We start from the raw sequence: 27504 nt of genomic DNA on the forward strand, positions 1-27504 counted from the left end.
CAGGTTCTAGTCCTGGTCCTGGCGCCAGATTCTATCCCGGTTGCCCCTCTTCCAGGCCAGCTCTCTGCTGTGGCCTGGGAGTGCAGTGGAGGATGGCCTAAGTACTTGGGCCCTGCACCCCATGGGAGATCAGGATAAGTACCTGGCTCCTGCCATCGGATCAGCGCAGTGCGCCAGCCGCGGCGGCCATTGGAGGGTGAACCAACGGCAAAAGGAAGACCTTTCTCTCTGTCTCTCTCTCTCACTGTTCACTCTGCCTGTCAAAAAAATAATAATAAATAAATAAATAAAAGAGGTATTCTGGATTCATTAGGGTATAGATTACACATGAAGTCTTGAGACTTGGGGGAGATGGGGAGGGGAAGGGTCCAGGACACAAAGGAGCAAGCAAAGAGATGAGAAGGAGCAATCCCTAAGGTAGAAGAAAGGCCAGAAGAGCGTTACCAGCACAGGAGCCAAGAGAAGGTGGCGTCTCAAGGAGAAAGATGTTGCACCATCCCAAAGATTGCTGTACCGTCATGTAAGACACAAGCAGAGGTGAGCCACTGGACTTGACAACAGAGGTCAAAAGTATGGGCTGGAGCCTGACCTGAGCAGGAGGAAAACTGAAAGTAAGGACTTCAATGCCTTGTAGAAAGAAGGTTTCTGCTGTGGATGGGAGCAAAGGAAAGTAGAAAGAGGCGCTGGGCTAGGATGTGAGGTCTAGAGAGACGAGACCTGTTGTCTACAGGTGGGGATGAGTCACAGCAGGAGAAGCCCATGACATGGGACAGGGAGGATCGTTGGACTAATAACATCCTTGAGAAGGCAAGAGGGTGGACGCCCAAACAGGAGTGGAAGGTTTGTCAGCCTTGGATGGGAACAGGAGCCCCTCGCCCATAGCTACAGGATGACAGCAAGGCGCGGAGTATGAGCTACCTGGCGCTCAGAACCCTCGCTGACAGCAGATGAACTTGGTCCTGTTGGTGTGCTTCCCTTTGCTCCGTGAAACAGGAGGCAAGGCCATGAGCTGAGAGCGAGGCTGAGGAGCAGCAGGACAGAGGGCTTGAGGGGAAACAAGAATACTCATTTGGAGGGGGAGGAAGCTTAGCTTTGTGCAGCGTTGCCTGTGGGAACTGCAGAGTGCTCACTTGTGATGTGAGGTTATAAACGCAAGGGAAGACCGCCTAGCTCTGGTGGTTTTCTTTGCCCGTGTTCAGCCCTGTGCCGAAGTAAGAGACTGCACCAAAGGGAGACTCTGGCTTGAAATGAATAACACTTTATGGCATAATAGCCTGGAAAATTGAATTTTAATTTTACATTAATCAAACAGTTATGCTCAAAGCTAATCATTTTTCCTTGTTAAAATCACACGGTTCAAAATTGGAGACTGTGTAATAGGAGTGGTTTCATGAATTGAAATGTATTCATTCTGATTCTTAATTTCAGAACAGTGTTACATTATTAGAAAGATTTTTTTTCATTAGAAAGATTTTGTATCCATTCTTGTTGCCTGCAAAAGTCTAGCAATTGATCAGACATACAATCTGTTTTGGGGTTGTCACCTGTAGGAAACCAGCAGGAGTTAAACATGAAACCAGTAGTAGCATGGGAATGGGTAACCCTAGGGGCTGACCTGAAATATATTTTCATGAGTCGCAGCAGAAGTTGAAGTAAAGAACAAGAAGCGAGCTTGATGTGGAGGCGACATGCACATCTTTACTTTGAGCTGAAAAGGTTAGGGTGTGTTTGTCTTTTGACTTGGAAGATGTGCTGGAACGGTTAGAACATGTTTTTCTAATACTCATGCTGGAACAGAAAAGAGGAAATAAGCTGTGAGTTTCAAATAGGATGGTCTCGCGCAAGTTTCCATCTCCCGTTTCCACTCCAGAACAGCCTCAAATAATTTAAAATATGTATATTTAAATGCATAGCCATGCTATAGAACCTTAAAGGGGTGTTTCACAGTGAACCCTAAAGATGTCAATCACCCTCCAAGAGAACTAGCAGCTAAGAAGACCCGAAAGGAACCCAAGGTCGCAGTTCTCAGCAAACACTGGCTTGTGAGGCTGGAGCTGCCCCTGGGGGAGCCATCGCCCCTGCCCTGCCAAGGCTGCCGTGCTGGCCCAGACCAGGAGCCAGCTCAGAAGCTGTGTGGGAGATGGAGCTCATCTCACAGGAGCGCCAGCAGCAAAGCACAGAAAGCACAGGGAGGCGCATGACGCAAACTGTGGCCAGGAGCTTGCCTGAACCGGAAGACAGTCATAAATCTGCAGACTGAAAGAAAACCCTGACTGTGAAGCATATGAACCTAGGAAAACCAAAAAGTACGTTCTGGTCACGTTTACAGTGTTAGAGAGGGGGGCCGGCACTGTGGCTTAGCAGGTAAAGCTGTCGCATCCCACATGGGCATCAGTTCATGTCCCGACTGCTCCACTTCCTGTCAGCTCCCTGCTGATGGCCTGGGAAAAGCAGCAGAAGACGGCCCAAGTGCCTGGGCCGTGGCACCCACTGATGCTCCTGGCTTCAGCCTAGTCCAACCCTGGCCATTTGGGGAGTGAACCAGCAGATAAAAGATCTCTCTTTCTCCCCCTTTCTCTGTAACTCTGCCTTTCGAAATAAATAAATCTTTAAAAAAGAGAGAGATAAAGAAAATAGCTCCTAAGAAAAAAGCACTATGTGATGGAGTGGACAAAGGAGCAGTATCTTCACGGCGGAGGGAAAGCAACCGTGTGCGTGCAGTTGTATTTCATGACAAACTACCTCTCAAGAGTGTGAGTAAAAGAAAAAAGGCTTTTCTGATATACCTGGACTCTGAGAGTTTCTTATTCATAAGCTCTCCCAAAGAAATCTTCTAGAGTTAAAAAAAAAAAAAAAAGAAAGAAAGAAAGAAAGAAAGAAACCTGAATCCTGAAGGGATTCCCTGCCTTCTTGGTCTCCACAAGGGAAACCACACATCACTGTGATGATGAGTGGCGGGGAAGAGGTGCCCAAAACTAGTAGCCGTAGGAAGAATCGGGGAGCGGGGAGATGTGTTGAGGTAGGAAGGCCAAGAGAAGACCACAGCCGTTCCAGGATTCGGTGAAGTGCACTCACCGAACAGCACATGCAACAGCTCTCAAGGCAAGGAGGCAGCCACGCTGCAGAGCCCTGAAAAAGCCAAGGTCATTGAAGGTCAGGCAGGAAAGAGGAAGAGAGCAGTTAAGGGGAAAAAAAAAGCCACTACCATTTAAGCTTTTTATAAAATTGCCGTGGCTGATGCAGAGGGAATGGGAAAGGAACTAGAGGATGACTAAGGAGTCCACTGTAGCAAATGAGAGGTGGCTTGTAGTAGGACTGCCACAGAAAGAGGAGGATTGTTTTAATTGTATTCTGGAGCTTTTAATGATGGATTAGAAGCAATGATAGAGGGAAAGGCATTTGGTACACTAGCTGAGATACCACTGGGGATGTCCCCATTCCAAGAGGGCCTAATTTGAATCCCCGCTCAGCTTCTGACTCCGGCGTGCTTCTATTTGCACCCTGCCAGGCAGCAGGTGCTGCAAGTAGTTGGGCTCCTGTCACCCACGTGGGAGACATGGGAGGCATTCACAGCTACTGGCTTTGGCCTTGCTGTTGGGGCCATCTGGGGAGTGAACCAGCAGATGGGAGATCTTTCTCTGCTTGTCTGTCTCTGTGTCTGCCTCTCTCTGCCTTTCAAATAAAGTAAAAATAAAATGTTTTGAAAAAGAAGTAATGATAGGGAAGGAATGGGATAGAAATATTCCCAGTATTCTGACTTTAGTAACTGGGTGGATTGAGATGAGAAAGACAAAAAGATAAGTGGGTATTTTTTGTTGTTGTGTTTTTAATATTTATTATTTTATTATTTTTTAATATTTATTATTTGGAAGAGTTACAGAGAGAGAGAGAAGCAGGGAGGGAGGAAGAGACAGAGAAAGAGAGCCCATCCATCCACTAGTTCATTCCCCAGATGATCACAACTGTCAGTGGTGGGCCAGGCCAAAGTCAGGAGCTTCATCTGGGTCTCCCACATGGGAGACAAGGGCCCAAGGATTTGGTCACTTTCCTAGGCAATTAGAAAGGAGCTGGATCAGAAGTGGAGCAGCCAGGACACAAACTGGCACCCATAAGGGGTGCTGGCATCACAGGCATTGGCTTTACCCATTGTGCTCCGATGCTGGACCCTGAAAGAGAAGTTTAAGATGTCTTCAGGGGCTGGTGCTGTGGTGTAGTTGGTAAAGCCGCCTCCTGCAGTGCCAGCATCCCATCTGGGCACTGATTCTAGTCCTGGCTGCTCCACTTCCGATCCAGCTCTCTGCTATGGCCTGGGAAAGCAGTAGCAGATGGCCCAAGTCCTTGGGCCTCTGCACCCATGTGGGAGACCCTGAAGAAGCTCCTGGCTTCAGATCGGCCCAGCTCCAATCACTGCAGCCATTTGGGGAGTGAACCAGCAGAAGGAAGACATCTCTTTGTCTGATTCTCCCTCTCTCTGTCTGTGACTTTCCCTCTCAAATAAAAATTAAAATGAAAAAATCACAAAACAACGGTGCGTTGAGCAGCCCTGTTCGGTGGAGAGGAAGAGTGCTGTGGCACGCAGCCTTCTCCATTGCTCCGTGACCCCTGCCCCTTGGCAGTCCCGCCGTTTGTAAGCCCCTGCCTTTGGGGCTGGCCTGTACCACAGTGGATGAGTTGACTCCCAGTTCCAGCTCCTGACCAGCTTCCTGCCAGTGCAGACCCTGGGAGGCAGTGGTGGTGGCTTGAGTAATTGGGTCCTATGGTCCTTGTGGGAGTCTCTCCTGTTCCTGACCATTTCTGGCATTCAGAGTAAATCAGCAGAGGAGGGTGCACGTACTCGCTCTCGCTCTTGCTCTCTCTCTCTCCACCTCTCTACTCCCTCCCCCCCCATATAAATAAACAAAACAGTCTACTTTGTAATTCCCTGCCTTTGAGTGTAGGCTGCACCTGGTGATTGGCTTCTAACCAAATGGAATATGGCAAAAATGACGGAACATCACCTTAGAGATGACACCCGCATGGCTCACACTCACCCGCATGGCTCATGCTCATGTAGGTGGAGCCAGCTGTCTTGGGAGAGGCCCACGTGGCCAGGAGCTGCTGACTGCTTGTGTGTACAAATGCCACTAATTCTTGTATGTCGATTTTACACGCAGCAGCACCACTTCATACTTGTTCAGTTGTAAGAGGTAAGCAGAGATCTGCTTGGCTTCCTTTGAAGAAGCCCATGCTGTCCATAAGCAGTGGCAGTTCTGTTCCTTCCCCATTCACCAGCTTATATATGAATCTCACTGTGCTAATTAAACAAGCCGAACAGTGTTGAGTAGAACCCACAATGGAGGCATGCTTGTCTTGTGTCTGCTTGAAAAGAGAATGTGTCCAGGGTTGCCCATTTACTGAGGATATTTGCTGAAATTTTTTGGTAAATAACTTTTATTAAATTAAAGAAGCCCCAGGGCTAGCATTATGGCACAGCCAGTTAAGCTGCTGCTTGTGATGCCAGCAGTCTATATCGGAGCACCAGTTCGAGTCCTGGTTGCTCCTCTTCCAGTCAGCTCCCTACTGATGCATCTGAAAAAACAGTGGAAGATGGCCCAAGTGCTTGGGGCCCTGCTATCCACATGAGGAGACCCAGGTGGAGTTTCTGGCTCCTGACTTCAGCCTGACCCAGTCCTGGTTGTTGAAGTCATTTGGGGAGTAAACCATCAGGTGGGAGACCCTCCCTCCCTCCCTCCCTCTCTCTCTCTCTCCCTTTTCTCTGTCACTGTGCCTTTCAAATAAATAAATCTTAAAGCAATTTAAAGCAATCCCTTCTATGCATAATTTTGTAAGAACTGTTGCCCTGAAGGAGTGTTTCGTTTCTTGAAGGCTAGTGAAATTGTTTCTAGTACCAGTCTGCTGAGGTTTGGTTTTGTTTTCTCTGAACCATGTAGAATTTCGTTGGCTAGTTTTACTGCTGACATTACCCGAAGCTTTCTCTCCGCTCATCTGTGCCTGCTCTGTCCGTCCAGGTATAAGATGATCTCTGAGTTCACCTGGCCTAACCATGACCTTCCGTCAGACAAGGAGGCCGCCAAGAAGCTCGTTGAGCGGTGTGGTTTTCAGGATGACGTGGCTTACGGGAAGACCAAGCTGTTCATCCGCACGCCCCGCACACTGTTCACCCTGGAGGAGCTCCGCGCCCAGATGCTCGTGCGCATCGTCCTCTTCCTGCAGAAGGTGAGTGGTGTTCCCCGTGAGGACGAGCTCTTGAGGCTTTGCTGTTCTCCTTCATTCGAGACGCTGTGGGTGGCACTTTGTGTGCAGGTGTCCGTGCAAACCTTGGAATGTGATGCCTGCACACTTGGAATGCTTTTTATCTATTCAAGTTCAAAATCAGTTTATCCACAAAATTTTGAAGGCATTTTGTCTTCTGTTGTTAAAACCAGAGAGCCCATGTGAATCAGCCTGTTGTTTTTTTGCCTTTTATAGTTAATGGGTTTTCCCCTGAGCATAACTGTTGAAGGTCCTCTTTATCTTGTCCTACAAACATTTTGCCAACGTGTTGGCAGCTGCTCCCCTCACCCATCAGTACAGCACCACCACTGGTTGATGTCAGGTAGAGTGCTGTCACCGTAATGCTCATTGTTAATTGTGACACCTGTCACCTCTGACCTGGGCAAGGCCCTGGTCTCATTTCACTCACTCACTCATTTTTATGTTCCCCATACCCTTTCCCAAACCTTCTACACGAGCCATTTTCATGCAGAGTAATAAGTCGCCTACCTCAGTGAGCTGTCCTAGGAGGAAAGTAGCTGGGCCCTGGGTGTGCGTGTGCCCGATTGCTGCAGGTGCCACGTGGCCCCAGCAGCGGCTGTCTATGAAGGTCACCGGGTGCCCACCCTCCTGCCGTGTGACACGGCCACAGTCAGACCTCGTTGTCATTCTGCTGCGTGTTTCCCTCATGACTGTTGAACGTGAGTGTGGCATTACATGCTGGTGTGCTCTTTTGGGTTTTTCTTTAAGCTGCTTATTCATATCCTTTGTCATTTTTGATTTGATTTTTTATTTCATTTTGATATTTTCCTGTTGATTAGCAGGACTTTTAAGATGTTAACCTTACATTCACTTTAGGCATTGTAAATTCATTTTCCTATTCTGTAAACATTCAGAGGAGCTTTATCCATGATATATTTTGTTAAACAGAATCCTTCATTTTGACATATTGAAATTCTTCAGTTCACTGCTTATACTTTATGCCGTGGAATTTTAAGAAGACCTCCCTCATCTCTCTATCACAATGATATTATTGTATTTTCTTCTGTAAACATTATTCTACCTTTCACATTTAGGTCCTTATTCCTCTTAGAATCTACCGATGTGGGGCTTCTTTTAATTTTTAGTTATTTGAAAGGCAGAGAGACAGAGTCAGAGAGAGACTAATCTTCTATTTGCTGGTTCTCTCCCAAATGCCCACAATAGATGAGGCTGGGCCAGGCTAAAGCCAGGAGCCCACCCCAACCTGGGTCTCTCCCACACGGGTAGCAGGGACTCAAGTACTTGAGCCATTCCCTGCTGCCTCCCAGGATGCTCGTTAGCAGGAAGCTGGAAGCAAGCAGAGCCAGGACTCGCACCTGGGCTCTCTAATATGGGATGCAGGTGTCCTAAGTAGCATCTTGACTGCCGAATGCTCCCCCCAACCATTTAGGGTTTGAGATAGGACTCCAGTTTTATTTGCCTTCATATGGTAGGCCAGTATTCTCAGTAACAACTATTAAACCATCTTTCTTTTTTCCATTGATTTGTGGTGCTGCTTTTCATCTATTAAGTTCATATATGGATAGTAAATTCTGTCTGAGAATTCTGTTCCATTTTTCCATTTGCCTGGTTTTGCACTAACGCCACCCCATTTTTATTGTAATGTGTCTTTGAATATGTTAGGAAAACTCCATCTTCTCTACTTTTCTTTAATAAGATGAATTAACCTATTTATAGACCCTTATTCTACAATACAAAATTTAATATGTGTAATAAGTCCATTAAATTCAACAGTAATCTTTATTGGAGTTGCATTGAATTTCTAGATTCATTTGAAAGGATTAAAATTTTTACAATGTTAATTCATCTTATAAGGAATATAAAATAGGTTTGTTTGGATCATCGTCTTTGACCTTTAGATTGAGAGAGGCCTTATGAATTCATAGTCAATTTGGATACTTTGGTGTTTTTGTTGGCTAGTGTGAATTTATGATTAAGTTTTCTATATAGCATTACTGCAAAGAAATGATACTGGCTCATGTTGCTTTATCTGTATCAAAAAACAGCACCTTTCTTGGTCCATATTTTTCAATATTGGTTTTTCCGGGTCAGCAGTTATATCATATGCAAGTGACAGGAGTTTTCCCTTCCAATTGTCAGAATGTTTCCAAGTGTTGGTTTCTTTATATTTATTTTTCCTGGAACTCAGAATAACTTACTTGCCTGGAATACTAAATTCTGTTTCATCCTGAAACACCTTCCTTCTACTGCTTTCTATATTGCTTTCATTCAGTCCTATTTTCCTTCTCAAGAGTGCTTGTAATTTGCAAGTTGGATCTGTTTTCCATCTGCCATAGTGAGTTAGTCTCAGGCGTCTGTTCTCCTGTATTTTCCAGTCCTCTCCCTTGGTCTTTTTTTACTGATTTTCAGATCTGAGAATATGAGAGGTTTTTGGTTTTTTTTTCCCTATCTAAGATTTAGAGCCTGAACCAGGGTGATTGTACCTCTCAGTCTGCTTGGGACAGCCCTGTTTACAGTTGTCACCTGTTGTTACCAGGGATGGAACCCCTTTCGCTCTCAGAAGCACCACAGGGTAGATAAGAAACCGTGGCCTTCTACCTGAACTCGCTTTACGTCCACTTGGCAGCTGGTGGAATCCTCTTCCTACACCCACAGTTGTCAGTGCCACAGACGTTAGTGTAATACGGCTCTGCTAGCCCAAGCAGGGTTCCTCCTGTGCCCGCCCCCAGCCCCGCGGCCTAGCTCACACAGCTGCCGGGCTGTTCCTCCAAGCTGTCGGACGGCACAGTGCTTCCAGAAGCTAGCATGTTGTGTCCTCTGCTGTGCTTCCTGGTGCGAAGCTACAGTCTCTGGCTAGGAAAGAACGCTGCTCGAACACCGTCACCCACGCAGCGGAGGGGAGGCTGCCGGCCTTCCCTGAGAGAGATCCTGCCTTTCCTGACCGTGGGGTGGTGCAGCAGGGAGCAGCGATGTCTTTCCAGGGTGTGTGCATTCTACTGATGATGTGTTTGAGACCCTCCACAGGCCGTAAAATCAGCTTCAGGAGGTAGGTCCTCGGCCACCTGACTGTGTGGGGAGTGTTTTCACTTCTTCTGGATCCTTACAGGAATTAGTGAGAAATGATAGGGCATTATTGGGGCTGCTGTATTTTTTTTTTTAATATGAAATAGCTATCTATCTGAGAGGCAGAGAGAGCGAGCAAGCTGCTCTCCACTGGTTCACTCCTCGCATGCCTAGGGACCAGGCCAGGCCCAAAGCCAGGAGCTGGAGATGCAGTCCAGGTCTCCCACATGGGTGGCAGGAGCCCAATCACTTGAGCCATCACCACTGCCTCCCAGGATCTGTGTCAGCAGGAAGCTGGCGACAGGAGCCGTAGTCAGGAATTGAACCAGATTCTCTCCTGTGTGCTACAAAGGTGTCTTAACCACCAGGCTAAACACCTGCCCTATTGACCTGTCTTCATTGTTTGTCTTTTATAAGATCAAGTTTGGTAATTTATATTGTCTTTAAACATCATATTTTTTTTAATTTATTTGACAGGTAGAATTATAGACAGAGAGACAGACAGAGAGAAAGGTCTTCCTTCCATTGGCCGCCACGGCTGCCATGGCTGGAGCTACACCGATCTGAAGCTAGGAGCCAGGTGCTTCCTCCTGGTCTCCCATGCGGGTGCAGGGCCCAAGCACTTGGGACATCCTCCGCTGCCCTCCTGGGCCACAGCAGAGAGCTAGACTGGAAGAGGAGCAACCAGGACTAGAACCCAGCGCCCATATGGGATGCCGGCACTGCAGGCGGAGGATTAACCAAGTGAGCAACAGCGCCGGCCCCAAAAGTCATATTTTTTTAAAAAGATTGATCTATTTATTTAAAAGGCAGAATTACGGGGTGAGGGGGGGAGATCTTCAAATCCATTGGTTCACTTCCCAAATGCCCCAATGGCTGAGCTGGGCCAGGCCCAAGCCAGGAGCCTGAAACTCCATATGGATCCTCCATCTGGGTACAGGGGCTCAAGTACTTGGGCCATCTTCTGTTTTCCTAGACATGTTAACAATGAGCTGGATTGGGAGTGGAGTAGCCGGGACTTGAACTGCCACTCATATGGAATGCTGGCATCTCAAGTGTCAGCTTAACCCACTGTGGCACAGTGCCAGCCCCTAAAAATCATATTTCCCTGTAAAAATGTAATGAAGGAGCCAGTGTTGTGGCACAGTAGGTTAAGCTGCTGCCCATGATGCCAGCATCCCATGTGAGTGCCAGTTCCAGCCCCGGCTGCTCCACTTCTGATCCAGCTGCTTGGGCCCCTGCCACCCACATGAAAGATCTGGATGAAGTTCCTGGCTCCTGGCTTCGGCCTGGCCCAGCTCTGACCATTGTGACCATTTGGGGAGTGAACCAGTGGATGGAAGATATCTCTCTGTGTCTCTCCCTCTTTTTACAGCTGCCTTTCAAATAAATAAATCAATCTTTTTTTTTTAAAATGTAATGGTGGGGCTTTCGCTGTGGCATAGTGGGTAAATCCGCCGCCCACAGTTCCATCATGCCACATGGGCGCCGGTTCGAGTCCTGGTTGCTTCACTTCTGATCCAGCTCTCTGCTGTGGGCTGGGAAGGCAGTAGAAGATGGCCCAAGTCCATGGTCCTCTGCATTCAAATGGAAGAAGCTCCTGGCTCCTGGCTCCTGGCTTCGGATTCGTTCAGCTCCGGCCGTTGCAGCCATCTAGGGAGTGACCCAGTGGATGGAGACCTCTCCCCTCCCCCTTTCTCTCTCTCTCTCTCTCTGCCTCTGCCTCTCTGTAGCTCTGCCTTTCAAATAAATAAATAACCTTTAAAAAATGTAATGGAATCAAATTGAACAGAGAGGTCTTTTATACTTTTACTGGTTTCCCTTGTATCTGTAGTCACGCCTCCTCATCATTCCTTGTTTTGTGTATTGGATTCGTGCCAGCCCTCTTAGTCAATCTTAGTTCATGGTGCATCTCACTATTTGCTCAAAGATTAGGGTATTAATCCTGCCACTTCCTCATTTCTAATTCATTAGTGTTACTTTTCATCTTTATCAGCTGCTTTTTATTTTTCGCATATAAAGAATGCAAGAAACAAGAGATTTTATTGCTCCATCTGCTGGAGTCAGACTCTTCCTTCAGTTCCTCTTCTCCCCTTTCTTAGTGGGCTGTGAATTTGCTCCGAGATCTAATTCTGCTGTCCTGTAGGACCCGACACGCCACCGTTTACTTACTCTTTTATGTTTAGATTTCCTCTGTCTTCAAAAATTATCTTAAAATATTTTTGTAATGATTTCCAGGTGACCCGTGGTTTGTGTATGTGTTTTGTTTTCTTTTATGATTTTGTGATTCTCAGTTTTGCTGCTTCAGGAACATAAAGAGTTAAACACCTATTTCTGCTTCATGGAGTTTCATTAGACTTAGAATTGGGACCTGGAATATGGTCATTTTTGTGACTATAATGTAAAAGAAGTGCATGTCCTTTTTCTCTTTTGATATTTTTCTTATGCAAAATCGCAGCTGTTCACAATCAGTATACAGTGTGTGTGTCATGAACTCCTGTGTCGCTGTCACCCAGAACAACGGTTAACAACGTCTTGCCATCCTTACTGCGTCTAGAACTTGCCTCCTGCCTCAGTGTATGTGTGGTTTGGTTTCAGTTGGAGGCTTTTAAAGAATGTCCCAGAAGTCTGATCCTTTCAGCCTTTTGTGCGGTTATAATCCCTGCCGGTAAGGACTCCAGACCATTATGAGCTCCTGTGCACCACCTGCGGCCTGGTGTCTGTTCAGTTTCCTGGTGCCTGGCGACTGTGTTCTCACAGATGGCTGGGAAGAGACTCAGTCGCCTGTGGAGCGGAGGCAGGAGCCCACTTGTCCTCACCGAGATGCAGGCAGGGGCAAGGCTGTCAGCTGTCTCTCAGTGAGCCACGTTCCAGACCCTCGACACGTACGGGGTTCTCAGTGCCTTGTCAGTTCTTTCTCCTTGTATGTTTTAAAGGTGGCGCGTGTACCACAAGGACTGCCCTGGTTGGTCTGTCTTAACAGTTGAATATTATTTGCATGCTCTTATATTTCTTAAATTTGAATTTTGCATTCTTGCTGTTGGATTAAATTATATAGCACCAATCACAAGAAGAATTTTGTGAAGGATTAAAAGTGGCCCATGAAAGCATAAGCATATGATGAAAATAATAAACTAAGAATAATATATCATTGTTAATTACAAGTGTCCTCATGGATTAATATAGACCTGAGACTGATAATTTTATAAATCATGCAAAAGGAAAAAGTGTGAGCAGAATCAGTATCTGAAAATTGGATTTCATTGGCTTCGTCATTGTTTGCCCCTGAGTTCCGCGTGAGGAAATCCTGGGGGCTTTCAAACTGTTTCCAGACAAAGCAGGCTGACTGTTTGGAGAAACCAGTCACGCATCTTTCTTCTCAGACTAAAAGCAAAATAATTATTTGTCATGTGAAGTGGATTGCTTTTAAAATGTTTTTAATTTGAAAACATAGCAGATGCAGAGAGATTGCACATCTTTATGGGGCACTGTGTGATGTGTCTGTACATGTGTATACCGTGAAGTAGCCAGTCAGGTTAAAACACTTCTCTTCTAACCTCTCACACTGCTTATGGTGAAATCCCTGCAAGTCTTAGCTTCATGCTTTTTAAAGAGAGAAACATGCAGCACATTCACATTGTCTACAGTAGAACCACAGAGCCTCTCACCCGTCTGGCCGCACCCCAGCACCCATCAGTAAACCCATCCTCCCACCCACCCCTGCTCCTCAGCCTCTGGGCACCACCACTACACTTTTTTTTTTTTTTTTTAAGATTTATTTTATTTATTTGAAAGAGTTACAGAGAGAGGTAGAGACAGAGAGAGAGATCTTCCATCCACTCGTTCACTCCCCAGATGGCTGAGATGGCTGGAGCTGCGCCGATCCAAAGCCTGGAGCCAGGAGCTTCTTCTGGGTCTCCCATGTGGGTACAGGGGCCCAAGGACTTGGGCCATCTTCTACCACTTTCCCAGGCCATACCAGAGAGCTGGATCGGAAGAGATTCAGCCAGGACTCAAACCCACACCCATATGGAATGCCGGCGCTTCAGGCCAGGGCTTTAAGCTGCTGCGCCACAGTGCCAGCCCCGACCACTATACTTTTAACTTTTCTGGGGTCACCCGGTTTTAGGCTCCACCTGTGAGTGAGATCATGGGGTATTTGTCTTTATGTCCTCAACTTATTCACTTAACCTAAAGACCTCCGGTTCCATCCAAGGTGTTGCCAATGGCAGGATTTCATCCTGTTTTTTGGCCAAGTGATGTTCCATTGTGTGTGTGGACACGTAGGTTGTTCTGTCCTCGGCCATTGTGAATGATGCTGCAGTAAGCGTGGTAACGCAGATGCCTCTGAGACATGCTGCTTTCATTTTCCTTGGAGATACCTATGTATGTGTGTGTATATATATCTCCAATATTATCGCTGGATCATATGGTGATTCCATTTTTAGTTTTTTGAGGAATCTCCATCCTCTTGTCCACAATGACTATAGTAATTTACAACCCCAGCAATAGCATGCAAGGGTTTCCTTTTCTCTGCACCCTCATCAGCACTAACTATCTTTTGTCTTTCTAATACTAACCAATCTAACCAAAGTGAAGTACTCTCATTGTGATTTTGATTTGCATTTACTTGATAATTAGTGATGTCAAGCAGCTCCTCATGTACCTGTCATTTGTATGTTTTCCTTTGAGAAATGTCTGTTTAGAACCTCTGCCCATTTTTTACATTGCATTATTTGGGTTTTGCTATTGAATTGTTTGAGTACAATTGATGACTTTTTTGCTCAGAAACTAAAAAAAAGCTAATATACTACTATATACTAATACTAATATATATATACTAATATATATATACTAATACTTATGGAATGACAAGCACTATTCTGGTTATTTTACATATATTAACTAAATGTTTACAAGAGCTTGTGAATGGGTGTCTATTATTATTTCCACTTAACACATAAGGGAACTAAAGACACTGAGTGGTTATGTATCCTGACGGGGGTCACACAGTGAATGCCAGAGCTGGGATTTGAACCCTGGAACCTTGCACCCACGCACACTCTCTTGACCACTACACACTTACACAATGGTGCCTCACTCAGGATGCACTCCCTGCAGGAAGTACAGATATGACTCACACTGTTACACACAAGTTTGTAAAAGCATCCACAGTGGTGATGATGGCATCATGCTCAGAGAGAAAGCAGAATGAGATTTGATAAAAATCCTTTTATTAAATAACCTTGGCGTGGACATCTAGGGAGGTCTGAGTCATTTACTTGTAGACTATTTGGATTAAGATATATTTGCTGTTGAAAGTATGAATAAGCTTTTGGCATTGGTACAGTAATGAAAAGTGATCTGTGGCTCTTTATTATTATTATTATTATTATTATTAAGAATACATATTCCAAGAGAAGAGATTTTTATTTGATTTGGTAAAATTGACTTTTGAGCCATGAGTTGTTTGGGAAAGGTGTGTTTGGATGGCTGTGAACAGCAGGAAGGGGGTGTGTCCCGTGCAGTGAGAGAGGTTACCCCCAGTGCCAGTCCATTCATTGCTTTGTCCAAGTGGACTATTTAGGGTAAAAAAATATATCTGCTACTTGATCTTGTCTGAGAGTCAAAAGACATAAAGGGAAGTATAACGCCTTTGACCAAATGGCGTTGTTGGCTCTGTGTCTGTTCAGAATTCTGTGAGGAGGAACGGGTGGCAGGTGTCCTTTCTGACACTGATTTGTGGCTTTGCAGGAGAAGGTGCCCTTTTGGATTTTTAAATGAGCAATAAGTGGCTCCACCCAGAAGCAACTGACAACCCTGTCAGGAGGGCAATGTGTTGGCCCCAAGCCATGCAATGGAGCAGTTGTGACGCCCTGGATTAGGCAGCGCCTGCCAGGTGGGCTCAGAAAAGAAGCCACACTCTGGGCTTGGGGAGAAGGCTTCCTGGAAGAAGAAATTCACCAGACTCTCAGCTCTGCTAGATTCATGATCCACTTGAAAAGAACCTTACGGGGAGAACAGATCTTTTTTTTTTTTTTGACAGGCAGAGTGGACAGTGAGAGAGAGAGACAGAGAGAGAAAGGTCTTCCTTTGCCGTTGGTTCACCCTCCAATGGCCGCCGCTGCAGCCGGCGCACCGCGCTGATCCTGGCAGGAGCCAGGAGCCAGGTGCTTTTCCTGGTCTCCCATGGGGTGCAGGGCCCAAGCACCTGGGCCATCCTCCACTGCACTCCCTGGCCATAGCAGAGAGCTGGCCTGGAAGAGGGGCAACCGGGACAGAATCCGGCGCCCCAACCGGGACTAGAACCTGGGGTGCCAACGCCGCTAGGTGGAGGATTAGCCTATTGAGCCACGGCGCCAGCTGGGAGAACAGATCTTAATTTGTGTTTCACAAACCATGGATACAGGTTGAGTTCATTAGAGCTGAATCACTGATGTGCTAGAAGGTTCATTGTCACCCAAGTTAGTGGGCAAAATAAACTTCCTATGACAAAGAATGGGGAATAAAGGTTTCTATAGCAGTCTCCAGGTAAGTTTGTTTTCTGCAATAAACATAGGTTAGTCCTAGTCATTAGCATTACTCAAACAGCCCTTCCGGTTTGTAGGAAAAGTTCTAGCCCTACTTAGCCAGAAGAGCGATGAGCAAACAGCCAGCCAGAGCAGTGGTGCAACTTAGGATAACAGGATTGAATTTAGATTCAACTTGAATTTTATAACAAGTATCTAAACATTTCCTAACCGTTTCCTTCTGTATCTGACAAGATGTAAAGAACCAGCTCTGGACTTGACTTCTCAAAGCACTGGGAACACCAGACTCCCATTCTGTCAGGGTTCCTCAGTGGTAGCTGCTAGTTGAGGCTGACAGCCTCTGATCTGGTTATACTTTTTGTGGCCATGGCTTATACTATTCTGTTTCCACATTATATTGTATAATATAACAACTTCAGCAACTTGGTTATATTTTCCCCCAGTATGCGTAATGGTTTTAAAATTTCTCTGCGTCCCTAAGTGTAGCTATATTTTATTTGCTTTTACTTCTTTATGCTGTTTTATGGCCAAAAAGTCAGTCTTCCTATTTACTTAATAATAGTCACTTCATTTTCAGTTTCTTGTCATTGCATGGCATGCTGCAGGGAGCAAGCCCTCCTGCCTGCAGGGACCGAGTCTCTGTGCGGCAGCTGTTGTCACATGTTGAGGACTCTCAAGAGCTCACTTTCGAAAATTCTACAAAATGCAAGACTATGCACATACTCCTTCCATTAGCGATCAGAATGTTGGTGTCATCCCGGGCTCCATCCACTGTAAACGTGGGGGAGGCTGAGAATGTAAGAGGCAGGTCACCCGCAGGAATTCTTAGGAAATTAGTTCTGATCTTGAGAGTCACTGGATAGGAAGGACTCAGTGACGCTCAGTGGTCCCCAGACCTCCCTCAGACAGTGACTATTCTAACGTATGTACCCGGAGCTACAAATGCAAGGCTATGGAATCTGCACATTTGTAAGTTCACTAAAGGCTGCCCAATTGCATTCTAAGAATAATTATGCCCATTTACACTTGTCCAGAAGTGTATCAGGGTTATATTAAATTGCCAGACTTTTAAATTTTGGCCAATCTATTTTGAACCCAAAGTATATGACTTTTACTTTCTTTCAAGCTCAGCTATGCATGGAGGTACCTGTTAACATTTTTATAGCAGTTCAGTATCATGTTTTGTATTCTGATACTGCCCTGCCACATTCATTGGAAATCCCACTGGAAATGTGAGAGAGAGAGAGATGTGATCAGTTTTTGAATTTTCAGTAGGTCTTTGTCAAGGAGAGATTGGAAGCAGGGGAACCAACCAACAAAGAGTTTCTTACTGTAGTACAGGGGAAAGCTAGCGAGGGCCCACACCATCCAGTGACAGATGGAGAGAAAGTTGCGAAGGATTTAGGGAGTCAAATCAGCAGGCCACGATTGTTGTTTGGATAGGAGACTGACAAGATCATCAGCGATCCCTAGGATTCCCACGGAAGGTCCTGGGTTGCTGTTGCCACTGACAACTGAGGTAGAGATGGAAGCTGGGAAACAGGAGCCGCTGCTCACTGTGTGGGGCTGCAGGAGCCCGTGAGATGGCCAGCAAGCAGTCGGGTGTGTGAGGCAGGAAGCAGAGGAAGCAGCAGGTGTCACCCAGGAAGGAGCGGTCAGCAGTGTCAAGCACAGAAACACCCAGCAATATCCGGGCGGCGGAGTTCCCACTGAGTCTGGCAATCAGGAGATGGTTGGCTTTGTGAAAACCAGCATGTCTCAGTTGATCAGGCTGAGTGCAGAATGTAAGAGAAGAAAAGCAAGCCAGGTCCCAGCAACCTGCAGCAAGAAGACATATTAGCCAATTCATTAGTAAATCATGGTCATGAAAATAGATATGGGAAAGGACGTATATTCTTAATCAAGAACCCAAGGCGTGCTTCTCTTCAATGACAGTTAGTGAATGTTGGTTATTGAACCCCAAAGCCTTCCCCCTACATATATTACTAAGCAGAGCTATTAGAATAACATTACTATGTGCAAGTGATTGATTTTGTGATTGTAAAGAAAGCTGTGGAGTTACAAGCCAATAACTGATCTGAGTAAATATTTGTCAGCATTTAAGTGCTGACAAATGTAAAGCCCTTTTAGTGCAATAAAAAGGCTTCAGCAAGAATTTAACATGGAAGCAATAGAACATTCTTCCCACCCACCCACCCCTCCCCACCGCCTCCCTTTTTCCTCCTCCCACCCAACTGGTGAAGAAAAAGATAAAAGCATATTTAGAAAATAATGGTGACATGTCAAAAATAATTTGTTTCTTATTTATCTCCTCTCAGCTACTGCCAGTGAGAAACCATGGCCACCCCTGCCCCAGCCCACTCCCCTGTAAGCTGGAAGCAGCTGATTTGCTCCCCTGAAAGAGCAGCGAATGCGTTGCCTGGGTGATATCTCATTACTAAGGCAACCAATTTGGCGCATCAGTGTGAATCCCAATTTTAAAATGTAATTATGCCAAGATATGTACATATGCTGGAGATGTACTTAAAAGAAATCTGTTCGCCTTTGGAAGGAAAACATTTCCTATGTTAGATGAAAGAGGGGGAGAAGGAGAAGTCTTGCTTCTATTTTTCGCTAGCTTAAATCGACCTTTCGATCGAGCCCCACTCTATTTAGTGAAACAGCTTGGACTGGTTTCTCCCGCACCACTTTTTTTTAAACTTGAGATGCTCCCTTTCCAAGGCACTTCTCTCTTGAGACCTGTCACTCATCACCCACCAGCTGTTGTCTCCATGACAACACTTTCTGGCCCCTGTAGGTGGTGGTGGAGAAAAAGGGAAGGGGATGAAACATGGCTGTGTTTTCATTTCACTTTCCCTTTTTTAATTACTACAAGCTCAGGAGCTGATTCTTGGTAAGGAATTAATTAGTGAAGAAGTGATTGAGTGAATAAATGTTCACTTTAGATTATGAAACTCCTGAGCCATTTATTGAGGATTGCTACCCCCGACTCACAGGAAAAACCGTGTAGATAAGATGTGTACAATCAAAAGCTTGTCTGGAGGAAGATTCTTTATTATAGAAGCAGCTGAAGATGTGAATAGCAAAGCCAGAGAAAATGCCGGTGAATCACTGCTGAGCAAGTCATTTTTTCTTCCTCCCCAACAGAAATTATTGTTTAAAAATAAAAAGGGCTTATTTGGGTGCAGGGAGGATTTAATTGCCAGCCTCATTAAAGACTGCCTATTAAATCATGAAATCCTTGCAACTCATTAAGTTTCCCATGTGCTGTAGCTGCCAGGAACCTCAGGGCTCAGATTTATATTCAAATCCAAGAACTGGACTGGGATTTCAGGTGTGACTGCCCCTCTCTCCCACTAACACCCTTGCCCCCTGTGCCTGGCCGCCCTCTTTTTGTTCTTCAATAATTCACTTGTCTGTGGACTTGCTGTTCTAAGTTCCTGCCAATCAGTGGGAGATAAATACGTAGCAAATGTTAAAGGCCAGGATGAAATTGTTAATATTTATTTATTTTTATTGATGTGAAAGGCAGAGTGACAGAGATTTTCTATCCACAGATTCACTCCCTAAATGGCTGCAACATTTGGGGCTGGGCCAGGCTGAAGCCAGGAGCCTGGAAGTTACCCACATGGATGGCAGGGACTTACTGCCACCTGCAGGATGGGCATTAGCAGGACGCTGGAGTCAGAAGCAGAGCAGTTACTCTGAGCCAGGCGCTATAGGAATGGTGCGGGCAGCCCAAGCGCACCTTCACCATTGGAGCTGTCCATCGCTTAGTGATGTGACATATCACCAAAATAAATGATTTTTAAAATTGACTTCTAGGCCAGTGCTGCGGCTCACTAGGCTAATCCTGCGGCGCCAATACTCTGGATTCTAGTCCCGGTTGGGGCGCCAGATTCTGTCCCGGTTGCTCCTCTTCCAGTCCAGCTCTCTGCTGTTGCCTGGGAAGGCAGTGGAGGATGGCCCAAGTTCTTGGACCCCGCACCTGCATGGAGACCAGGAGAAGCACCTGGCTCCTGGCTTCGGATCAGTGCAGTGCACTGGCTGTGGGGGCCATTTGAGGGCTGAACCAATGGAAGGAAGACCTTTCTTTCTGTCTCTCTCTCTCTCACTGTCTAACTCTGCCTGTCAAAAAAAATTGACTTCTAGAAAGGCTTTTAGTGCCTTTTTTACTACCTATCAAAAACTAACCTAAAAACTTTTATGGGTACCAGATCATATCCAGTTCATCAAATCAGATGTGTAACAGGATATATGTAGTATACATATATATATATATATATATATATATATATATATATATATATGCTATAGTGTTGAGATTTATTTTATTCATTTTTTTTTACTATAGAAAGTGTTTGTAACTACTACCAAAGGATCTAAGTGTGCCAAATACTGTTCATGTTCTTCATCATGAAACAGTTAAATATATTCCGCTTTGACTATCAAGCTTTGCTAACAAAAAAAAAAAAAAAAAACTTATGAAATATTCAGCATGTTCTGGGAAATGTGTCATTATTTTTCTCATACGTGTGGAGCATTCAGTTTCTACTAATGAGGAGACATGTAGTGGCTTTAAGCTTTTTTCTTGTTTTTCTTTCAGTAAGTACAGAATATGAATACCTTTAATAGACATAAGACCCTCCCCAAAGAAATGAAACCTAAGTAGAAAACTAAACAAAATATGGACAATCATGAGAGAGGGAGAGAAAGAAGGGGAAGAAGGGAGGGAGGAAAGGGGAGTAGAAAGGTAGAGAAGAAGGGGATAGGAAGGCAGGCAGGCAGGAATGAAGGAAGAAAGGAAGGTAGGTTAGATAAATAAGGAAGGGAGGGAAGAAGGAGAGAGAGAGAGAGGGAGAGAGAGATAGCCAGCCTACCAGTAACACTCCTACATCAGAGTACCTGGGTTTGATTCTTGGCTCCAACTCCTGACTCCAGCTTCCTGCTAACGCAGACCCTGGGAGGCAGCGGTGATGGCTCAGGTACTTGGTCCCTGCCGCGCACGTGAGAGACCTGGTTGGAGTTCCTGACTCCTGGCCATGGCCTGGCTCAGCACGCACTGCTGTGGGCATTTGGAGAGAGAACCAGTGCATGGAGGACTCGTGCTTCAGCACTCACCCTCTCTGTTAATTAATTTTTAAAAAGAATAAGAACCAGAGTCTGTGTTTTCACCTATCTAGGATGAGGATAAGCTTTGCTTTGCTTTATTTAATCACTTGGTGTTGCTGAGTGTGTATGCACTGCTGGTGTGACAGTGGGTTGGAGGGCTGGCATGTGGCACAGTGAGGTAAGGCACAGCTTGTGGCACTGGCATCCCATACAGCCCTGGCTGCTGTAGGCATTTGGGGAATGAACCAGCAGATGGGAGATCCCTCTCCCTCTCCCTCTCCCTCTCCCTCTCCCTCTCCCTCTCCCTCTCCCTCCTCTCCTCCCCTCCCCTAATCCCTACACTCCTCCCTCTCCCTCTCTTTGTCATTGTATCTTAAATAAGAATAGTTCGGTAAAAAATTTCTGGAAAATAATTTAGCACTATATTTCTAAAATAATTAAAAATTTTGTTTAATCCAGTCATATACTTCTAGAAATTAATTAGAAAATTCTTAAGAAATATGTACAGTTTTAGATGTAAGAATTTCCTTTGCAACATTTATTATGAAAGTGGAAAATAATGGATAATCTTTTTTAAAAAGATTTATTTATTTATTTGAAAGTCAGAGTTACACAGAGAGAGAAGGAGAGGCAGAGAGAGAGAGGTCTTCCATCCACTGGTTCACTCCCCATCTGGTCACCCATCCAAAGCAAGGAGCCAGGAGCTTCTTCTGGGTCTCCCACATGGGTGCAGGGACCCAAGGCTTTGGGCCATCTTCGATTACTTCCCCAGGCCATAGCAGAGAGCTGGATTGGAAATGGAGCAGCTGGGACTCTAACCAGTACCCATATGGGATGCTGACATTGCAGGCGGTGGCTTTACCTGATATACCACAACTCCAGCCCCAGTAATGGATAATCTTAAATGCTATGAAAATAGTTATGTAATTATGATATATTTGTAAACAAAAAACTAACCATTTATAGTAACAATGTAAAGAAGCTGTCCCATCAAAAGTATTCTTGATAAATGCTAAGTAAAGTATGTTACAAAAAAAATGTCCAATATCATTCCATTTTAACCACACTATTGTGTGATTCAAAGGTAGTTCAAAAGTACTTAAAAATTCATGGAAATGCAGATTCTTGTTTAATTTTTGTTTTAATTTTTGATTTGAGTAGCAGAGAGTTTTCTTCTACTGATTCACTCCCTAATGCCAGCAGTGGCTGGAACTAGGCTGGGACTAGAAGCCAGGACATCAGTCCAGGTGTCCCACGTGGGTGGCAGGAACCCAGTGACTTAAACTATCCCTGTTACCTCCCAGGGTCTACATTACCAGGAGACTGGAGGCAGGTGTTGAATCCAGGTATTCAAAAATGGGACTTGGATGTCTGAGCCACTAGGCTAAATGCCTACCTGCACCTCCTCTTTCAATCCAATTATTCCACAAACTTTCTGAAGTAGCTGCATATTCACATGTATGTACACGTTCCCATTACACGTGCTCCAGAGGAACTTGAGTCATTGTTGGGGAGCCTTATTTGTAACTAAAGATTGCTACTTTCATTCAGTGGTTTTAATGCTGTCAGACATCCCTGTTCAAATTCATTACCATAATAAGGATCCATATTTTTTAGAAAATTTCATTTCAAACCAAGATGTTTACTAGTTGGCTATCCTGAGTTGTTTGTATTGTATTATATGAATAAGAAACCAAACCTTCCTAGAAAGCATATTGGTGACAGATATCCTCCAGGGAACTGAAAATACTCGGTCAAGCATTTGTCATTTGTTTTATTTACTCATTTGAAAGGCAGAGCGACAGAAAGATTCCCATCTGCTGGTCCACTCCCAAAATGGCCACAGTAGCTAGACTGGACCAGGATGAAGCCACTGGAGCCAGGAACTCCATCCAGTTCTCCTGATGTGTGGCTGGGGCCCAAGCACTTGTCTGTCGTGCACTGCTTTCCCAGGTACATTAGCCGGGAGCTGGATCAGAAGCAGAGCAGCAGGGATTCATGCTGACACTCAGACGTGGGATGTGGGCATCCCGAGCCGTGGCCTAACCTGCTGCCCCACAACATCCACCCAAGTGTTTGGAATTTAAATGCAGGTTCACAAAGTACTTTATTCATAAGTTCATTGTAGTTTAAATAAATAGATTCCAAATGGGCAGAACATAGAATTACAATCACATTATTTCAGTCTAAAATTTTAAGGAACAATTTCTATTATAAATATGTGTTTATTGGGCCAGTGCTGTGGCGCAGCGGGTTAAAGTCCTGACCTGAGGCGCCAGCATCCCAGTGCTGGTTCTAGTCCCAGCTGCTCCTCTTCTGATCCAGCTTTCTGCTGTGGCCTGGGAAAGCAGTAGAAGATGGCCTAAGTCTTTGGGTCCCTACACCCACGTGGGAGACCCGGAAGAAGCTCCTGGCTCCTGGCTTCAGATCAGTGCAGCTCCCGCTTTTGCAGCCATCTGGGGAGTGAACCAGCGGATGGAAGACCACTCTCTCTGTCTCTACCTCTCTGTAACTGCATCTTTAAAATAAATAAAATAAATCTTAAAAAAAATATGTGTTTATCAGGAAATGTATTTTAAAAGTAAAGAAGGTGATAACATTACACATCATGTCACAACTCCTGACGTCTCTTCCCAGTCTTTGTTCCTCTCTCTTACACACTGAGGCCACACTGTGCGCACTGTAAGCGGCCCTCCAGGGTGCACTTTAGCAGGGTTGCAGTTCTCTGCCCCTCAACCTTCTGGGCTGCTTTCCTTGACTCCAACCTACACAGCGTTGTGATCTTATTATTAATCAAGTCATTCCTCTGTTGAGAAACCCTTAAGTCACCTACAGAATTCAGCCCAGCCTCTCCCAGAGTCTGGCTCCCAGCAGCCGCACACCCTGCTACGGCACAGCCCAGCAGCCTTGCCTGCGTCCTGTTCCCTGTCAGTGGTCTGCTCTCCCACACTGGCCTTCCACACGCTGTTTGCCTTACTTTCTGGGTTCTTCATGTCACACTCCATCCCCCACACAAATCCTCCTGGCCAGAGCAGTCTAAATAAAGCCCTGCCTGCTTTTTTTTTTCCTTCAATATTTATTTATTTATTTAAAAGGCATAGTTAAAGAGAGAGGGAGACAGAGACAGAGAGATCTTACATTTGCTGGTTCACTCCCCAAATGACAACAGCCTGGGCTGGGCCGGGCCAAGCCAGGTCAGGCTGAAGCCAGGAGCTCCATCCCTGTCTTCCATGTGAGTGGCAGGGGCCCAAGCACTTGGAACATCTTCCATTGCTTTCCCAGGTACATTAGCAAGGAGCTGGATCAGAAGTGGAGCAGCTGGGATTCGAACCAGCACCCATATGGGATGCTGGTGTTGCAAGCAGTTGACTTAACCCAGTATGCCACAGTGATGGCCCCAGTCTCTGCTGTTTTGACCAGAACTCATTGTCAGTTGTCTACATCTCTGTGAAACAGTGACTTCCATGGGAGGCTGGAACCCTGCTATGAGTTTTAGGATGTGGGTTTACCCTCACTTCTTTTATCTGTGAAATGATAGGATTGAATGTGGGCACTTCTGTCCCCATCCGGGGTATGGTAGGCAGTGGGTAATTTGTTACCAAAAGATATTGATTGTGAATGCATTATTTTATATGTAGGAGCTTAGGGTTATTTCTGTAAAATTTATGCCTCCTTTCTTAAGTGGACAAGAAAGCTATGTCTCTGGGGTTGTCTAACCCCTGGAGCAGGCCACAGGTGTGAGTGTGCCCCTCAGGTGTGCTGTGGACGATCTCCCAGTTGTGTGATTTACAAGTCTTCAGCTCACCACCTCCTGGTGGATCCTGTAATCCCTGCAGTCTCTGTCCAGGGTGCAAGGCTTAGGTCACCTGTTACTTGGGCACATGTGTCTGGTCTCTTGAGCTAGATTATAAATGGCTGCGGGAAGCAGCCCCTTTGTGTTTGATTATGTTTGACACAAAGCCCCCATGGCGTGAGGCCCTGCACATGGTGGCCCTGGGTAACACTTTATCAGAAATGTAATTCTGCATTATTAGCACAATGTAGGAGTTTGCTCTGGATTTCTAAAGTCTCTTATTAGCCATGTTATGTATGAAAGCAAAGTGTTTGTGAATACTTGGGAGCTGTTCATATGTGCATTCAAATGAAGTACTTTGGTATTGCCAAGCAAATGGAGTAATTAGTAGGCACAAGAGTTATTCCCAGCTGGGAAAGAAGCTTCGCAGTTTTACCTCTGCTGCCAGAGTTAAAGATGACAAACTTCTAGATAATTTCTATACTCTACTGGTGCCTCACCAGTGGATGGTGCTTGGCCTTAATCAGCCACCAGGCACCTAGGCTCCAGCATGAGCTCCAACACTTATAGGATGATATACGTGGGCCTTGCTGTGCCTGAGTTTCTTATCTATAAAAGGGGAATAAAGTAATACCCATCTTATTGTGTAGTTGTATTAGATGAGCTAAAATATTCTTTGAACACTTGGTCAAAGCAGGTCACATCCACGGGGTGTGATCCATGGAAATCAAGAGAGAAGAAGTGAGTATTTGCTGGAAAAGAATATAACATAGCATAGGTTGTTATCTGTAGATGACAATAACTTTAAATTAGTAATATATTTATTTGGCATAGGGAGAAAAATCTAGCACTAGAAGTAAAGTTATTTAGTAATGGCACAGTTTTCTGTAGTTCTTATTTGATGACTGGCTCAAGGAGCTAAGACTATAGTGGCCTTAGTGTGGTCCAGTAAAAACACTCCTTTATTTTCATTTTTACTATTTATTTGAAAGGCAGAGAGAGACAGACCTCCCATCCACTGATTCACTCCCCAAATGCTCCAGCAGCTGGGACTGGGCCAGGCCGAAGCAGGAAGCCAGAAACTCAGTCCAGGTCTCCTACATGGTTGACAGGGACCCAAACATTTGAGCCATCACCTGTTCCCTCCAAGGGTGCACTTTAGCAGGAAGCTGGGGTTGGGTAGCAGAGCTGGGACTCACACCCAGGCACTCTGATTCGGGTGCCAGCATCCCAAGCAGTGTCTTAGCCAATGCCAAGTGCCCAGCTACACGCACCCTTCAGGTGACAATGCCCGGAAACCTGTCCATGATTATTTAGAGGAAAAACCTCTGCAGATGTGGGTACTCTGAGACTCCCTTGGGCTACCTGGCTCCTGTTGCCATGATATAGTGACTGTGGCTCTCACAGAGGTGTGAAAAAGAAGCAAGCGTTTCCTGCCCTGTGGGGGAAGAGAGGGTCTATGGGCAGCCTCACCAGAAGAGCAGGGCCAGCAGCTGTGCCAGAGCCAGCGCCACCTCGGTCCTGGTATCTTCACGCGTCAGGAGCTCGGAAAAACTGGTTCTTCTGAGGAATCTAACCAAGCGTCGGGTCCTTATTTATAACTTGGAATCTGATTTTGGCTCACTGGAGAGCCAGCATATAATATTTGTGTATTTGAATATGATAGAATTTCCCAGCCTTGTTTTTCCCCCTTTCCTCTCACTCCAATAATAGAGGAATTATATTATCTCCCAAACCCAGCGAGAAAAGGAATGATACACAATCTGGAATGAACCAGGAAGCAGAAACTTAATTTAGAATATTCGCATTTCCCTCACTTAAGCTGAGGATTTTACATTTTCAGTGAAATTATTTTAATGGAAAAGGAATAGTCAATGAAAATCAGACTCTTTCATGCATCAGGTTGCTCGTTGGCAAACAGGAAGCAGTTTTTGCAAGTTCATGCTCATTCACGCTAGACTGCTGTAGAACCATCAGCCATTAGCGTTGGTTTGGAAATTCTGCTAAGATTTGGGAACTGCATGACAGCTGCAGGTGCTTTCTTCCCGGAGCATTTCAGATCTGCCCGGCCCAGGCTCACAGTGTGAGACGAGAGGAGCTGTCCGTTTCTTTTCACCCTGCGGTTCCTGAGCTGCTCTTGGGTGTGAGGCTCTCCCCAGGGCCTTTGGACAGATGAGCGAGCCTTCTTTCAAATGCAAGACATTTAGTCTGTTCCCACCAACCACCATTCCTGCAGCATGGGTGTACTTTTTAGAAATACAGTGGTGAACAAAGTTGAAATAATCTTTATCCTCCTGCAGCAAACATTCCAGTCAAAGAGCAAAACAGGGCCTAAGTGAATGGGTTAGATAACTGGGAATTGTGAGTTATGAAGGAAAGGAGAAGCCGAGTTAGGCAAGGGAGATGTATTGTAGAGAGGGTGGTTGGGGAAGATCCCTCCAAGGAGCGGCTGTGAAGCTGAGACCTAAAGAACGTGAGGGATTTGACCCTAGAACAGTTCAGGGAGCGAGGACGGGAGCTGGGCACACGCGCAGGCAGGGGACTCCGGCGAGAAAGAGCTTGAACCTTGGGAAGCCTCTTCAGCGGGATCACTGCGAGTGCCTGCTCCCTGCTTTCCAGCGCTGTGGCACGTCCGCCTCTTCCCGGCTCAGTGCAGCACAGTTGATGTCTCTGCAAGGTCTCAGCTGGAGTGTCAGCTGGGCCTTCCGCAAGGACACCTGGAGGGCAGCTGTAGAAGAGTGCCATGAAATA

The 27504-nt window shown here is 45.6% G+C and overlaps 1 protein-coding gene across 1 annotated transcript in view; it reads left to right on the forward strand.

Annotated features, from left to right (window-relative positions):
* MYO1D (myosin ID) overlaps window positions 1-27504 on the forward strand; it is a 340304-nt gene that overhangs the window by 155704 nt on the left and 157096 nt on the right. The window contains exon 16 of the mRNA XM_051824625.2: window positions 6009-6216. Within this exon, the coding sequence (XP_051680585.1) occupies window positions 6009-6216 (208 nt within the window). The remainder of the gene's footprint in view (window positions 1-6008; window positions 6217-27504) is intronic.

This window comes from Oryctolagus cuniculus, chromosome 17 (genome assembly GCF_964237555.1).
Source record: "Oryctolagus cuniculus chromosome 17, mOryCun1.1, whole genome shotgun sequence".
NCBI classification, from domain to species: Eukaryota; Metazoa; Chordata; class Mammalia; order Lagomorpha; family Leporidae; genus Oryctolagus; species Oryctolagus cuniculus.